The sequence below is a fragment of the Coregonus clupeaformis genome, chromosome 22, assembly GCF_020615455.1.
Source record: "Coregonus clupeaformis isolate EN_2021a chromosome 22, ASM2061545v1, whole genome shotgun sequence".
Lineage (NCBI taxonomy): Eukaryota > Metazoa > Chordata > Actinopteri > Salmoniformes > Salmonidae > Coregonus > Coregonus clupeaformis.
In genome coordinates, this window is record NC_059213.1 from 3,375,284 (window position 1) to 3,392,295 (window position 17,012).

At 39.7% G+C, this 17,012-nt stretch overlaps 1 protein-coding gene across 3 annotated transcripts; it reads left to right on the forward strand.

The window, feature by feature from the left end:
- Nucleotides 1-6,281: 6,281 nt before the first annotated feature.
- Nucleotides 6,282-16,966, forward strand: LOC121572299 (leucine-rich repeat LGI family member 2). 3 transcript variants are annotated; one of them, XM_041884331.2, is made up of 9 exons: nt 6,283-6,560; nt 6,715-6,796; nt 7,034-7,105; nt 7,646-7,717; nt 8,031-8,102; nt 11,702-11,773; nt 12,901-13,070; nt 13,683-13,847; nt 15,221-16,966. In XM_041884331.2, the coding sequence occupies exons 3-9, from the start codon at nt 7,074-7,076 to the stop codon at nt 16,054-16,056; spliced, it is 1,419 nt and encodes a 472-aa protein (XP_041740265.2). In that variant the 5' UTR covers nt 6,283-6,560; nt 6,715-6,796; nt 7,034-7,073; the 3' UTR covers nt 16,057-16,966. The 3 variants fall into 3 exon arrangements, with proteins under 3 accessions (XP_041740262.2, XP_041740263.2, XP_041740265.2); XM_041884328.2 differs by having other exon boundaries at nt 6,282-6,796; XM_041884329.2 differs by lacking the exon at nt 7,034-7,105 and having other exon boundaries at nt 6,282-6,796.
- The last annotated feature ends 46 nt before the right edge of the window (nt 16,967-17,012 follow it).

The window sequence follows — 17,012 nt, forward strand, 5'->3', positions numbered from 1 at the left end:
AATCAGTGGAAAAAGTTTTTAAAGGTTATGAGAGAAAAGATTAGATTAAAATAAGTTAGGAGAACTAGGGTTGAAGGAACTCTAAGACAGTAAGCTAAGTTTCAAAGTTAGTAGTAAGAGAGAGAGAACAGTAGTGAAGGACATTTTAAAGTTTAGTGGGAAGATATGGTAGGAGTTTAGATCTGTTAGGAGCAGATGCATTGAGAAAGTATGTGTTGCTGAATGATAAGAGAAGATTGAGGGTGATTGAGTATCTATAGTTGCAGTTCCCAGCAGGGAGATCAAGGTAATTATAGGTGTATTTTTTTATAATCAAAAGTTTGAAAGTCAGGGATTAGAGATAGGACTGAGAGTTGGGGAAAAAGTGACACTAGTGGTGATAGATGGAAGTACAAGCAAAGACAACTTTTCTTTGGGGAAAACTAGAAGTAACTAAGGACATTAACACTTCAGTCTATTATAATAACAGTGAGAAGCAATTTAACTCTTTCAACATTGATAGTTATTAAAGCCATAAATATATTGCATTTGATTATAAGGGAATCAATAGCTCCAGCACCAATTTTAGGGAAAAAATACTTATTGAGGTTAGGATGGGGACGTTCTTCCCACATGGAGAGATAATTATGGAGAAGAAGTATACTTATCTAGTGCAAGCATTAGAATTTGTTCCGGTTAAGAATTATTGGTTAAAAGGCTATGTAATTCATAAAGTAACGCTTATGATGGAAGATTTGAAATCTGTTGAAGTTTCACAGTCACCAAAGGAGTTCAGGAAGAATATGTTACAGTAATCACTCCAACAGTGAATAATACACATAGGATATCGGTAGCTTTGCCACTAGAAATAATTAGTGTTAATCAACTACTTTAATGGTAACTTTGGAAGGGATTAATGATACGATGGCAATAGCAAATGTAGGAAGTATGACACCGACAACAACTTTTCTGAAATTAAAGGGGTAGTAAGAAGGACTCAGGGGTTATGTTACGGATGGAGAGTGCTGTCAATTATAGTACGAATAGGGTTAAAATAGGAGAACAGATAGTGGTAGAGAGAATATAGATTCATCATGGAGGTACAGGATGAGGTCTTTGATTTTAATGACAGACAAGGAGAGGTATCTGATCAGTACCGCTCGTTAGGGGAGAGAGAAACTAAAGGGAGTGGTTTGATTCTTCTGTTGTGAAGATTAGAGATAGATGGGCAGGTTCTAGCAGCTCATTCTGTAAGATCAGTGAGGAATCTTGAGGGTCCATGTCTGTTGAGAATTCCAGCACCAAACATTTTAGAGACGGTCGTTCGACCTCTATCAAGTATGTGTCAATTTTATGCTTTGTCATGACTGTGGTATCAGCAACAATCAGTAACAGATAAAATAATGTCGTTGTCAAAACATTTGTTTAAGCCTAGGGTTAGGTGGTATTGGGTTAAGTGAATTAACTTGTGTGAATTTGTTAGATGTGAAGTAAAATCAGGTAACAGCGTAACTGAAGTATTGGAGGTGTAACCATTGAGGGCTAAAAGTTGTTTGGTTCTAATAAAACATATGAGGTAAGGGGTATGTTTATGGGAATATCAGATTGTGATGTTATATGATAACTTTGGGTAGGCATGACCTTAAGGGTAGTATTGAGAAATATGTTATTTTTTATGTACCAGGTAGTAGGAACAGCAGGACTTTGATGGTTAAAAGATTAGCTTTTGCCTGACAATGTGACTATGGGGAATTTTAGAGATATTTGGAGGGTTTGTGGTGATAAAGCATATATATATTCTTACCCTATGGATAGACAGGATGTTGTTACATGTCAACGTTGAAGCTTCCATATGAGGTTTCTACCATTATAAGAGGGGTAGCACCGGACACAGAAATCTGAAGCTATATTTGAAATTGGATGAAAAGAGACATGGCTACATGTCATAGTCTTCAAGCCTATCATTGAAGGATAAATCTAAGGGAGAAGGGGGGACTTTTTCCATGGTATGGTGTAACATTTGGGAAGATCATATTGATAATATTAGGTATACTTTGAGTCCAGATAGTTCAGATATTATCACTAGGGTTATAGAGGTGTTAAAGAATATAAGAGATGCGTTTGGGAGATCTGAGAAGACTTGGTTGCAAAATCAGGTAGGCCAGTAGGGGCAGTGATGGGTTACATTTAATGGCAGCTTTGATAACACTGTGTGATGTTTCTAATATGTTACTGACCTTTGAGAAAGCTATGATATTGAGATAGGTTGGAGAGTGATGCCTGGAGACAACATTCAGATGCCGGTGTTGACTGTTCCTGATCTGGATGAAGATGGGCAAGTGGAACTGAATGGATAAATATCATTTTTGATTATTTGATGATTTTTCAAATTATTATTATTATTATTTTTTCAATATTAGGGTGATGTTGGTATGATTTTATGAATCAAGGGGGGAAGAGGTTAATGTAATTCATACATCATTTATATATCATTTTTATATTCTTAGTTGATATTGATGGTCAATTTGAAAGTGTTGTTTTGCAAAAGATACTGTTTGGTCTTTTTTCTTTTCTTTCAGAAGCATTTGGGGGAACATATGGAGATTGAAATACTCAAACAGGGACAATATGAAGGGACAATATGACTGGAGGAGATGAAACAAGGAGGGTGTGGCCGATTCCATCATCAACAATCCATTGGAAGAGGAGACTACGGGGAGATGAAGTGTAGTGGACTACATTCCAGTGTCTGCAATGAAATATAGACATGTGTAATACATAATTTGTGTCATAGCCTTAGGGATTAATTTTTGTAGAAGGATATTTGATGTTATTGAATACATGTGAGGATCTTAGATGTTTTTGTTTATTTCGGTGATGTTTAGGGACAGAGAGGCTAGGCAGGGAGAGGTTCACTGTAGGGTCCAATGGGTTGACCAGCCTTACAAGTGGATGTTTTTGGATAGGATTTTGTTTGCAGGGGCTTACATGTGTATTTAATTGCATCATAGTTTCAAATGCATTTACATGGTTTATGAGTTTATCTGGAGTACCGAAGGTGGTTGCCTGGGGCAGAGGGACCGTGAGAGAATTTTACTGTCTTGATTGATGGATGGAAGGTTGCCGGACAGTTTTTCGCTCTTACACTCCATAAAGATTTGTTCATATTTCATAGTAATGGATTCACACTTCATAAAGATAGTAATGTATTCACACTTCATAAACAGTTATTCATATTTCATAGAAAGGTATTTACACTCTAGAGGAGAATGTTTTTGGTTTAATGTTAAAGATACTCAATAAGATAAATTGTTACTTGTCATAATCCTATTCTGTTTGTTTTTGAGACTTAGTTTGTCTCGAAGGGGGGAATATCGTATATGAAGATTATGTCTTTGTTAAATGTTTTTCATGAAGAAATGGAATGTTGTTTATGTTAGTATCAAAAGGGAATGTTTTAGTGTAACGTCACATACAACAGACAGGAAGTGTGTTGTAGACAGGGGAGACTGGTGATTGGCCAGAAGAGGGAGCCACCCATCTTTTTGCATTGTTTATAAATAGGGGTTAAACGAAGACGAAAGTCAGAACGGCCATGACAATCTGAGACGCCGTTCTCCGGACACCGCGGGTCTGTAACTTATGCTGTAACCTTGTGATATTAATAAAAGCCTCTAAATCATTGTGCAGCATAAGCGGACTCTTTGTTGACAGCAATAATTGCCACCATTCACCCGATATGACACATGTTTGGGGTGCTCTGGATTGAAGTGTACGACAGTGTATTCCAGTTCCCTCCAATAGACAGCAACTTCGCACAGCCATTGAAGAGGAGTGGGACAACATTCCACAGGCCACAATCAACAGCCTGATCAAATCTATGCGAACAAGATGTGTCGCGCTGCATGATAACACCAGCTGCTGACTGGTTTTCTGATCCATGCCCCTACCTTTTTAAAAATATATCTGTGACCAATAGATGCATATCTTTATTCCCAGTCATGTGAAAACCCATAGATTAGGGCTTAATGAATGTATTTCAATTGACTGATTTCCTTATATGAACTGTAACTCAGTAAAATCTTAGAAATTGTTGCATGTTGCGTTTATATATTTATTCAGTGTATATATAAATATGGTTTGTATGTATGTGTTGGGCTTTATATATTGTGTATTTGTATGTGTTGGGCTTTAGCTGAGATTATTCTTTACAGAGTCAAGTATATTAAAATCTTCTAACTTTTTCCCAGAAGCATTTAACTGCAGGGCACTCCCACATCATATGAAGGAATGTGCCTACCTGATTTACAAAGATTATTTCCAGATCCTTAATATATTTTGTCTGCGCTTATGGAATGTCCTCTTCAATTCTAACCACAGGTTTTCAATGGGGTTCAAGGAGACTGAGATGGTCACTGCAAAATGTTGATTTTGTGGCCAATTAACCATTTCTTAGTGGATTTTGAAGTGTGCTTGGGGTTATTGTATTGCTGGAAGATCCACTTGCAGAGGCAACCAGGTTTTTGTCTAAAATGTCCTGGTACTTGGTAAAGTTCATGATGCTATTGACCTTAACAATTGCCCCAGGACCAGTGGAAGCAAAATAGCCCCATAACATCAAAGATCCCCAACTACATTTTACAGTAGGTATGAGGTACTTTTCTGCATATGTTTCTGTTTTTCGACACCAAACCCACCACTGGTGTGCATGGCCAAAGAGCTCTATTTCATGTCATCTGACAGCACACCCTGGAGTTTGCTAAACGGCATTGACACTTGGATTGGAACCGATGCTTTGGTCAGATGACATGAAAATAGAACTCTGTGGTGGGTTTGGCGTCGAAAAACTGATATTATGCAGAAAAGTACCTCATATACCTCATAATTCATTTTTATTTTATTACTTGTTAAACGAAATCTCTTTCTCTGACCAATTGTTTGTAGGAAAAAAAAAATTGTTTTGCTCATCTTTATCAATGGTGGCAATCATTTGGGAGGTAACTGTATGTGTTGTGTGCGTGTGGGGGATATAGCCACAGCACTTACTGTTATAAATGTTTAATGTACACACTCTTATCGTTAATGCATCTTATTTTACCGAATTCAATCACAATGCCATTAGGGTTGTCAACAGATGACATTAGCAGAGGTTATGATATTGAGGTCATAAATCAGAAGGATGAGTTGCAAACAAGTCCACAGCCCTATAGGCCTACACAGAGTATTCAATGGTTTTAAATATAAAATGTGTGTAGGCCTAGAGGTAGAACAATTACATTTGATCTAAGGTAGCCTAAAAGTACGGAATTGCATCATCACCTGAGCTGGACCTGCCTTACTGTTTACACTAGCTTCTATATCCACACAGTCAGATTCCACAGCCACAAAGTGAGATTCACAGCTACAAAGTCAAAATTGGCTACAAAAATGATCTTAATTTAAATTAGCTTAATTTAAGGTTAGGGTTAGGCATAAGGTTAGCAGTGTGGTTAAGGTTATGTTTAAAATAACATTTTAAGAAGATAAATTGTAGATATGGGTGGGGTTTATGACTTTGAAGCTAGTCTAGAAGCTAGTGATGACCCTGCCTCAGCTGTAGTTATCCTTCCTTGTCGACTGTACAGGTGTAGGATCTTAATGTGATTACTCTTTTGTTGCAGGGAATATTTCTGCACTGCAGGAAGTGCAGATGAGCTTCATGATTTATACAAATTCACTGAAAACACGCAATGACACTTGGTTATATTAACAGGCTATTGTACTTTTCATTAAGTCTAATGTCAAGCAACATTATGGACTAAACGTTCAAATCCTGTTAGGACTACTGTAGGTTTATTTTGCTGCGACAATAGGCCTATTGGTCAAATTAAGATCCTACACCTGTAAATCAACCATGTTCTAAAAAATAACTCGGATGGCTCCATGAATTTAGTTGTAATCAGGCATCATACAAAACAAGTCTATAAGGGCGCGATATTGGAACTCACGATACATGTATTAAATTATTCAAGAGAGGGCACAGATTGTTTAAGTTAAATATGGAACTGTAACATAATTGCGGACAGTAGCCTATTTATAAAGGAGAAATGTATCCCTACAAAAAGCAGATATTACCATGGCGGACACGTGGGCTTATGTGTTGAAAAAAGGGGAGAAATTAATTGAGTACATAACTGCACCCTCATATTTTGTTGCTTCTCAAATGTACAATAATCTATTTTCAAACTAAAAAGCAAACACACCCCCGCTGCACATTGCTCCTCGAAAATGTTGCGTTTGTCCGCTGTCCATGGTGCTATTTTCCGATTCCGCAAGATTTCAAAGATCACCAGTCTGTCGCACATATGGGCCAACTTTCTCTCCTATTGGCGCTTCGAAAGAAGGCTAACTAATGATATTATCATCAAACGTTTTTTGATATAATTATTCTATTTAGCTTGCCTGGAATCCCGGAAATCCCCCTGAATTGAGTTGGATGGGAAATTAAGTAGCCTAGCGGAAAGCATCTGCAGCAGAATCTGCTTATGTCAGGTGTTCTTCTGTCCACTGCTGCATTCAAGGCAAGGAGCGGTGAGATCGAGGTAGATTGCATCGAAGTTGCTCTCTGTCATTGTCATAAATGTTACAAAATCGACATGTTAGCCTCGAAGCATTGGTTATGGATCAATTTGGTTCTACTGTGTCTCGGTCAAGCCAGTCTAGCTGCACCTAAAAAGGTTTTTCGATGCCCTTCAGGATGCTCGTGCTCCAAGGAGACCATTATCTGTGTCGGGACCTCAAGTGTACCACGGACTATCCCGAATGACATCAACTCACTGTGAGTATTCTCCTCAATGTATTCATCATCACACAAAGTTGAAAGGAAAACACAGTAGGCCTATCATATGGAATGTTGGAAAACGTACAAGCATCAATTGTGTAGTGACATGAAGTTTGTATTGACTTCAAGGTTACAAGTAACGATTTCCTCGTTACAGTCTATTGAGACAACTGAAGCATATTAATAGGCTAATGCTGGTTTCATATTGTCAATATCATGTCGATCTTCCACCAGGAGCATAGTAAATGGATCCCTCGCAGAAATCACTGAGGCCATGTTCTCCCTCATGCCCTCTCTGCAGTTGCTGTACGTAGACACATAATTTACATCTTCAGCATGTACCTAAGCATATTTTGTTTTTATAGTTCCCTATACATGGATTCAGCAATGCAGGCCGGATGTAGGCCTACACCAGGAACTGTAACTACAATTCGGATCAAGATGTGGTCCTGTATGGCTCAGTTGGTAGAGCATGACGCTTGCAAATCCTGGTGCTACCCAAACGTACAATTTATGCATGCATGACTAAGACGCTTTGGATAAAATCGTCTGGTAAATGGCATATATATTATTATTATTATTATTATTATTATTATTATTATTATTATTATTATTATTATTATTATATCAGACAGAGACAGGGATTAGTGTCAGTCTGAATGGCCTGATTTATGAACAGTATCTCATTGCCTTCGAGAGTCTGTTTGGTCATAGCTCCGTGTTGCTAATAATTTTTTGCATCTTCAATAAGTGTCACATTTGCCATCCAAATGTTAAAAGTGGAATATGCTATGGAATCTAGGCTATCACGACCCAACACGTATCATGTTTTTCTTATTTTCTCAGGCTTCTCAATTCAAATTCATTGACCACCATCAAAGATGATGCATTCTATGGCCTTCCTCATCTTGAATATTTGTGAGTATTTGGTTCAAACTAATTTGGTTTCCTCTCCTCAGTCAACTGTTTTTGCAGAAACAGTATGATTACAAACATCTGAATTAATCTTCTTCAATGTCTAAAAACATTTTAAGGTGGCCTATGGAACACTGGTGTAATGTGATACCTGTAATTCGCCATGGTTTTCTACTTCATTTTTGTCATATAAAACGAAAAGCTCTTAGCTTTAGTAAAATAAGTAATTTCATGTTTTTTAAACTGAATGGAAAGCTCAAAAGACAGCTACAGTAACATCATTACTCCCTTAATTTATTACATTTGTGATTAACAGATTCATAGAGGGCAACAAGATTGAGACCATCACCAAAAATGCCCTCAGAGGTCTCCGAGACGTGACTCATTTGTAAGTCTGCTGCTACCATTTCTACCATCTCTATTCTCTACCCAGGGCCGTAAGTGCATATGAGGACACCAAGGTCCGGACCTCTGTAATTGTTTCGAATTTGAAAAAATATATATACAGTACCAATCAAAGGTTTGGACACTCCTACTGATTCAAGGTTTTTCTGTATTTTTACTATTTTCTACATTGTAGAATAATAGTGAAGACATCAAAACGTTGAAATAACACATATGGAATAATGTAGTAACCAAAAAAGTGTTAAACAATATATATTATATTTGAGATTCTTCATATAGCCACCCTTTGCCTTGATGACAGCTTTGCACACTCTTGGCATTCTCTCAACCAGCTTCATCTGGAATGCTTTTCCAACAGTTTTGAAGGAGTTCCCACATATGCTTAGCACTTGTTGGCTGATTTTCCTTCACTCTGCCGTCCGAATCATCCCAAACATCTTAATTGGGTTGAGGTCAGCATTGTGGAGGCCAGGTCATCTGATGCAGCGCTCCATCACTCTCCTTCTTGGTAAAATAGCACTTACACAGCCTGGAGGTGTGTTGGGTCATTGTCCTGTTGAAAAACAAATGATAGTCCCACAAAGCCCAAACCAGATGGGTTGGCGTATCGCTGCAGAATGCTGTGGTGGCCATACTGGTTAAGTGTGCCTTGAATTCTAAATAAATCACAGACAGTGTCACCAGCAAAGCACCCCCACACCATAACACCTCCTCCTCCATGCTTTACGGTGGGAACTACACATGCAGAGATCATCCGTTCACCCACACTGCGTCTCACAAAGACACGGCGGTTGGAACCAAAAATCTCAAATTTGGACTCAAGACCAAAGGACACATTTCTACAGCCCCTCTGAACAGTTGATGTTGAGTCTGGGTCTTTTATTCCTGTGGTGGTCCTCATGAGAGCCAGTTTCATCATAGCGCTTGATGGTTTTTGCATCTGCACTTGAAGAAACTTTCAAAGTTCTTGAAATGTTCCGTATTGACTGACCTTCATGTCTTAAAGTAATGATGGACTGTCATTTCTCTTTGCTTATTTGAGCTGTTCTTGCCATAATATAGACTTGGTCTTTTACCAAATAGGGCTATGTTCTATATACCCCCCTACCTTGTCACAACACAACTGATTGGCTCAAACGCATTAAGAAGGAAAGAAATTCCACAAATTAACTTTTAAGAAGGCACACCTGTTAATTGAAATGCATTCCAGGTGACAACCTCATGAAGCTGGTTGAGAGAATGCCAAGAGTGTGTAAAGCTGTCATCAAGGCAAAGGGTGGCTATTTGAAGAATCTCAAATATAAAATATATTTTGATTTGTTTAACACTTTTTTGGTTACTACATGATTCCATATGTGTTATTTCATAGTTTTGATTTCTTCACTATTATTATACAATGTAGGAAATAGTAAAAATAAAGAAAAACCCTTGAATAAGTAGATGTGTCCAAACTTTTGACTGATAGTGTATATTTCTTTAGGAACTCAGTCAAGGTCTCAACTTACTGTTAAGAGTTAGAATAGTAGAATACACCCGGACCCAGCCACTAGAGTTCTAAACTCCAGGGCAAAGTCCTGCGCAGTCCTCGTCCCCTGCCTGAGATGGACCAGCCGCTCGCCTGCCTCTCTTCCCTTGGGAGGGTGATCGAAGACTGCCCGGAAGAGGCGAACGAACTCCCCGTAGTTGTCCAACGCGTCTCCTCCTTCACTCCAGACCGCGTTGGCCCACTCCAGGGCTTTCCCCGAGAGGCAGGAGACGAGGGCGGACACCTTCTCCCGCTCCGATGGAGCCGGGCTGATGGTAGACAAATAGAGGTCCAGCTGCACGAGGAATCCCTGGCAGCGGCCCGCTGTACCGTCATACTCCCTCGGTCGGGATAGGTGAATCCCTCTGGGTGCTGGGGTGTGGGTGGCTGGATCCGGTCGCTCAGCTGGTCCTGAAGGGTCGGGTCCTCTCCTCTCCAGGCGTTGGATGACCTGGAGAACCCGATCCATCGCTTCGCCCAAGCTGGCTAGCATGTTGGAATGCTCTCGGGCCCGCTCCACGACTCCAGGCATATTCCCGTCTCCTGCTGACTCCATGCTGTTGGTGTGTGATTCTGTGGCGGGTGATTTGGACGGAGTCAGGCGCAGGAGGGTAAATCACAGAATAAATGGTTTATTCGGTAAGACAGCGGTACGCAGCAATGCGTAAAACACTTCAGTGCGGTAATTACCGCACTGGAGAAAACAAGGCACACGGGTGAATATCCCGGCGATACAATATACAACATAGCTCCACTGAGCTATAGTAACCTCCACAATAAACAATCACACACAAAGACAAGGGGGGCAGAGGGAATACTTATACAGGTTTGATAAGGGGATATGAACCAGGTGTGTGTAATAAACAAGACAAATCAAATGGAATGATGAGATGAGGGGTGGCAGTGGCTAGAAGGCTGATGACGACGAACGCCGAAGCCTGCCTGAACAAGGAGAGGAGGCAGCTTCGGAGGAAGTCGTGACAGCAGCAGTGCAGCAGCAGACTCAATACTGTACAGACTCAGGGCAGAGCAGGCTGTTTGCTGCTTCATTAAAACTCGTTCATTGTGATAAAATCATGTTACAACAATAGCTAGCTAACTATCTAGCTCGCTTGTTTATAGAAGGAGTATTTCATTTAGTGTTGCACTAGCTGGTTGGTCAGCTTCTCTTTCGTTTCATATGAAGTGACTTGCTCAGGCTTAGCTAGTAAGTTATCGTGTACATGATCTAGCTTAGCTAGTACGTTTTCGTGTATATGATCAAAGTTCAGAAAGACACAAAACTCCTTAACTAAAATCGCGCGACTAAGACATCCTCGAAATTAAACTTCAAAATTAATTACAGATTTCTTGATTTATCTAGATTTATTATGACTAATTTTGAGGGTGGCGTAGAAGTGACTGTTGTTACTAGGTAACATGATAAGATTCATGGGAAGAAGCTGCTGCTAAGGGCGCCGAGTCGGCATAGGATGCCCACTCGATAAAAAGCTTCCGAAGGGCGCAGTGGAGTCCTCGATGACTCGAGAACTAGCGTTTTTAGATTGACTCGATTGACTTATAACGTGAATATCAAGTGATCGAGTGCTCGAAGTGCTCAAAGTGTTTGAGATTCAGCCTATGTGTTTATAGATAGACTTTTTGCTGTTCTCCAAATAGCACCGCCCCCCATCCCCCGTCCCCCTGAACCTCACTAAAACTCAGACCCTGGTTACGGCCCTGTCTCTACCATCTCTTCCATCTTTATCCTCTCTCGATCTCTATTCTTTTCCATCTCTACCATCTCTATTTTCTATAATCTTTATCATCTCTACTATATTTCTACCATCTCTTCCATCTTTCTATAATTTCTCTCTCCCTGATCATCTCTCTCTACCACCGCTGTCATGTCTATCAGATCTATCAATCTCTATTATGTCTACCATTTCTATCATCCCTTCCATTTCTATCATTTCTATTCTCTATTATCTCTATCATCTCAATCCTCCACCCAAGAATCTCTCTCCATGACGACACATTGTTTTTCTCACTGTCTCCTGCCGCTCTGTCTCTCGCAGGTCGCTGGCTAACAACAACATGAGGGCTTTGCCAAGGGATCTCTTCCACGATCTTAACTCTCTGCTAGAGCTGTGAGTAAGAAAAGCAGCTAGCAATCACTTATAGGACCACGGGTTTCTATGAGGCAGCACTGACACTGCACCAAACATCTCTAATTGACAGTTGGCAACCTGCTCTTATTAGGCTTTTAAGGCTACCGCCTTCTGCCCGATGTAAGGAGGATGACTACCGAAGATGGGCTGCTAATGCTCCTCTATAAGCTTGCCATCAGGGAATGGTGATTTGCAATTTATTGAACGAGATCACATTGAATATCCTGATATCCAATGAATAATGGTTTTGAATATAATATTGAGAATGAGATAAACAGGAAATGGTTGTTATACTCAGCTAGTTCAATCAGAATGCTGCTTGTGCTTAAAGAGTTAATGATCGATTTGTGTATATACCTTGTTATTAGTAGGTTCAAGAAATAAGTGCTTTGTTCAGGACACTGGCTAGCCAGTGATTTAGAAATGGTGCACAAAATGTTTACTAGGGACAAGCTTAGTCCCGCATGCACATAGGGTGCCTTTTTTGTCACGTAACAGAGCACAGATCTGTGAAAAATACTGTAAAACTCCACATTTATAATCTGAAGTGCAATATCATTTGAAAACTTTCTTTAATGTTGTGCATTAAAACTGCCAATTGCTCATGAAAAATGTTGCCCATAATGTGTTGTTGTTTTGGCATTTTAAAAAGTGTATGGCATGTTACTTCTGGTCCAGAGACAACCTTCAACCCCTTCCCCTAGGTCCATCTGAAGAGATTGGAGATTGGATAGGTGTAATCAATATGATGACGGCTCTACCTGTTACATCAAATCTGCAAACACACAAGGGGCTAAGGAAAGGGACTAGGGGTTGTTTTGGAAAAAGGGTTAGGGTAAGAGTTTAACTGATTTTAGGGAAGTAGATAAAGGGCTTCATTGTCAAAATCCCAAACTATCCCTTTAATCTGTGTCCAGGAAACTAGCCCCTAGAGTCCAGACCTTATTTTCTTGCAGTGTGTGGATACTGGATGGCATAAATGTTCCCATTATTTTTACTCTGAATTCCCAGACTATGACCTAAGCTTTGCCTTTTACTAAGTGATCACATTCTATCTTTTGGTGGATTCGTTTGCGTTAATGCATCCATCCTCTGTCACATGTTAGGGATTTGCGAGGCAACATATTTCAGTGTGACTGCGAGAACAAGTGGCTGATGATGTGGCTGAAAAACACCAACGCTACCGTATCGGATGTCAACTGCGCAGGTCCCATAGAAATGAAGGGCAAACGTCTGAACGACCTTCCCATCCTGCCGGACGAGTGTATCTCCACGGGTAATTTAACCAGCGCACCTCCAAACTCTGGTCAAACATAAATGTCACACCCAACCAATTTATATTATTTATCCTTTCAATTATAATATTTTTGGTGTTTGTGTGTGTGTGTGTTGAGGAGGAATCAAATATACAGTTATGCAATTTATTTATAGCCACACTTGCCATCTGTGTGATACTGTAATAATACTATACACATATACAGTAGTAGCTGTACACACTATGAACCATGTTTGATTTACATATTGTGATACACAAAGGTGTCATGACACACAGTCCTTTCACACCGTGTGTTGTCTGTTCAGCAGTTGATCCGATTTCTTGCAACAACACAAATACCTTTTTAAACTCTTACATGGTAAAATACATTTTACTTTCTGTAATAATGTATTGGACATCATCAGTACTTTGCTGTTGAATAATTAACAAAAAATTACCAATAGCGACAATGGGGGCTTTAATACTTCAAATCCAAGTTATATTTGATTACTAATTTGTTGTAGCTTAATTGAGAGTTGCCACATTGTTGTGGCCTTGTGTGCATATCAGGGTCTCCTCTGTACATATTTTTGTGTTGTGTTCATCATGTTGTGTTCCTTATCTGCCCCACAGACTTTGTCCGTCATCAGTCCATTCCAACCCAGGCTTTGTCGGCTGACATTTTCTCCCATAAGGAGGACATTTATGTGGCGATGGCTGACCCCAATTACAACAGCTGTGTGGTCATGGAATGGGACCACATTGAAATGAATTTCAGGCCTTTCGATAACATCACAGGTTTGATAACATCTCTTTTCTTGTTAGTTTGCTAAATGTTTTATTTTATTTTATTTTATTGTTCTAGGCCTATCCTTGTTGTTTAGTTAAATATACTAGAAGTCTCACTGTCCATTTTTTATGTTTTTTGGTTGTACCATACACTGAGTTTACAAAACATTTCCATGCTCTTTCCATGACATAGACTGACCAGGTGAATCCAGGTGAAAGCTATGATCCCTTATTGAGGTCACCTGTTAAAACCACTTCAATTAGTGTAGATGAAGGGGAGGAGACAAGTTAAAGAAGATTTATAAGCCTTGAGACAATTGAGACATGGATTGTGTCTCAATTGTCTCCTCCCCTTCAGAGGGTGAATGGGCAAGACAAAATATTTAAGTGCCTGAACAGGGTATGGTGGTAGGTGCCAGGCGCACCGGTTTAAGTGTACCAAGAACTGCAATGCTGCTGGGTTTTTCACACTCAACAGTTTCCCGTGTGTATCAAGAATGGTCCACCACCCAAAGGACATCCAGCCAACTTGACACAACTGTGGGAAGCATTGGAGTCAACATGCGCCAGCTTCCCTGTGGAATGCTTTCGACACCTTTTAGTCCATGCCCCAACAAATTGAATTTAGGCCCCAACGAATTTAGGAAAAAATGGGTGCAACTCAATATTAGGAAGGTGTTCCTAATGTTTTTTACACTCAGTTTACATTTATTGTTCAACACATACAATTCAATAGAAATTACGAATTTGACTGGCCAGGACCTTAAAACAACTTGTGAATGTATATTGAGAAACATTCTTTCCAAGTTCAAGTTTTTATTACACTCATATAGCAGTCAGTATAAACTGAAGTAAATGAGCATACAAAATATTAAGATAAGAGCAACTAAATAAAAAATTAAAGTAAAGACATTTTATAAAAAATCTCCTTAATCAATGAGCAGAAATATGGGGTGGGTGACCTCTTGTACCGTTCATTTCTAGACTTTGGTATATATTCAGTTGGGTTTGGCTGCGGATGTTCCTGCCTGTCACTGTGTTTCGTCAGGGGGTAGCCAGTCTTTTAATTTAGATTTTAGGAGGCTGACAGCGAAATCCGTGTAGAGTTGTGTCCTTCTTTCATGAAGCCGTGTTAGGGACAGGGTCTAAAGTGCCTCAGTGTAACTGGAGTATCATGCTAGGATGGTGCGGCATGCTCTCTTCTGAATACGTTGCAGGTCATCAGACTGGGTCTGGGTCAGTGAGCTATTCCAGCACATGAATATGACATAATGCTGAGTATAGTGGTAGAGTTTATAGGACTTGATAATCTGACTATATTTTATTTCATTTTTTTCTCAATCATAATATCACTATTACTAATTATTTCAATATTACTCCAGGAAAGTCTGTTGTTGGATGCAAGTCTGTTCTGATTGACAACCACGTCTTGGTAATCGTGACTCAGCTCTTTGGTGGCTCCCACATCTACAAGTTTGACGATCAACAAAACAAGTTCACCAAGTTCCAAACCATTGAGGTCTTCAACATCTCCAAACCCAATGACATTGAGGTGTTCCAAATAGCCGGTGAGTGGTACTTCATCATTGTGGACAGCTCCAAGGCGGGCCTATCAACTCTGTACAAGTGGAACGACCAAACGGACCGGAACGAGACCGGTTTCTACTCCTACCAGTTCCTCCACGAGTGGTTCCGAGATACAGACGCAGAGTTCGTCGAGCTAGATGGGAAGTCCCATCTTATCTTGGCCAGTCGCTCTCAGGCACCCGTCATTTACCTGTGGAACAAGAGCAGCCAGAAGTTCCAGCTGCACAGCGAAATCCCAAATGTTGACGATGTGGTGGCGGTCAAAGCCTTCCGGGTGGACGAGGAACTCTTCCTGGCCATGACGTGTTACATTGGTGACTCCAAAGTCCTCAAGTGGACCAGCAAGCAGTTCACCGAGGTGCAGGCCCTGCCTTCTCGTGGCGCCATGGTCCTCCAGCCGTTTTCGTTCAAGGACAGGCACTACTTGGCCCTGGGTAGCGATTACTCCTTCACGCAGATCTACCTGTGGGATGAGGAGATCAAAATGTTCTCCAAGTTCAAGGATATCTATGTGCAGTCTCCGCGCTCTTTCAACGTGGTGTCCACTGACCGGCGTAATTTTTTATTTTCCTCCAGCTTCAAAGGGAAAACGATGGTCTTCGAGCACGTTATTATCGACATAAGCCTATGAAACTAGAAAGCTTTTATTTGTGCCTAACACCATCAAATTATTGTTTCTGACACATTTATACCTATTGCCATGAGTAGTAAATTATGTATTTATTTAATGAAAGGTGAATATAGTGTTTTAAATTAGTCTTCATAATTTGCAACAAACTATGGATGGCCTGGTTTAAACAGATATCTGAGCAAGTCTCTGCAAAACTATGCATTTTGCATTTGTTTACATTTTGTTATTGAATGTAATGATAGATCGGTAAAATTGTTTCCCTGTCATTAAGTTTGAAACCAAAATAATCATATAAAAGCAATGACAATGTGTGAAATGTAACCCGCATGATGAACAATGGCTGCCAATACCTGCTATGGTCTTGTACAGTGACTTATCAGGGATATGATTATTTGAGTAACTGCACAGTAGTTACAGCTAGCTGTTAAACATGAACAACTATTATACCTTTACTGAACATAATGAATAACAGAACTGAAATTGATGATGGCCAGCTATATGATGGAACAGTGCCTGGCTAATAGCAAAACTGAATGTCAATAATGTCTAATGCTGTACTTTATTAGAATGCTTTATTACATGCTGTACTATATTAGTACAGTTAGCTAGAACTTCATTTAAATAATAAACATATATTCCTTATGTCTTTAGTGTCATGATCTTACTGCCTTTACCTTCAATGTGTTAACTATGCCCTACTACAGTATGTTACCTCTGTACCATGTTGATGTTCTGAACAAGTGGTGTTTTCAGCCACATCTATCTATGTACTGTATATAAGTTAAACATAAAGCAAATTAATTGAATGTAGATTCCATTTGGCTTTGAGCATATCCTCATGAAATAATTGTTCTCCATTTATTATTTAAAATTTGTGGATTTAAAATGCAATAGAATTAAAGCATCTGACAGGAAATATACTGCACTGTTGTTTTTGTTCCCATTATTCTGTACAG

Excerpts from the sequence above, each read along its gene's own strand:
- LOC121572299 (XM_041884328.2), top strand. The coding sequence starts at position 6,504 with ATGTCAGGTGTTCTTCTGTCCACTGCTGCATTCAAGGCAAGGAGCGGT. Across the intron at positions 8,103-11,701 it reads CTCCGAGACGTGACTCATTT|GTCGCTGGCTAACAACAACA; the intron begins GTAAGTCTGCTG and ends TGTCTCTCGCAG. Across the intron at positions 11,774-12,900 it reads CTTAACTCTCTGCTAGAGCT|GGATTTGCGAGGCAACATAT; the intron begins GTGAGTAAGAAA and ends GTCACATGTTAG.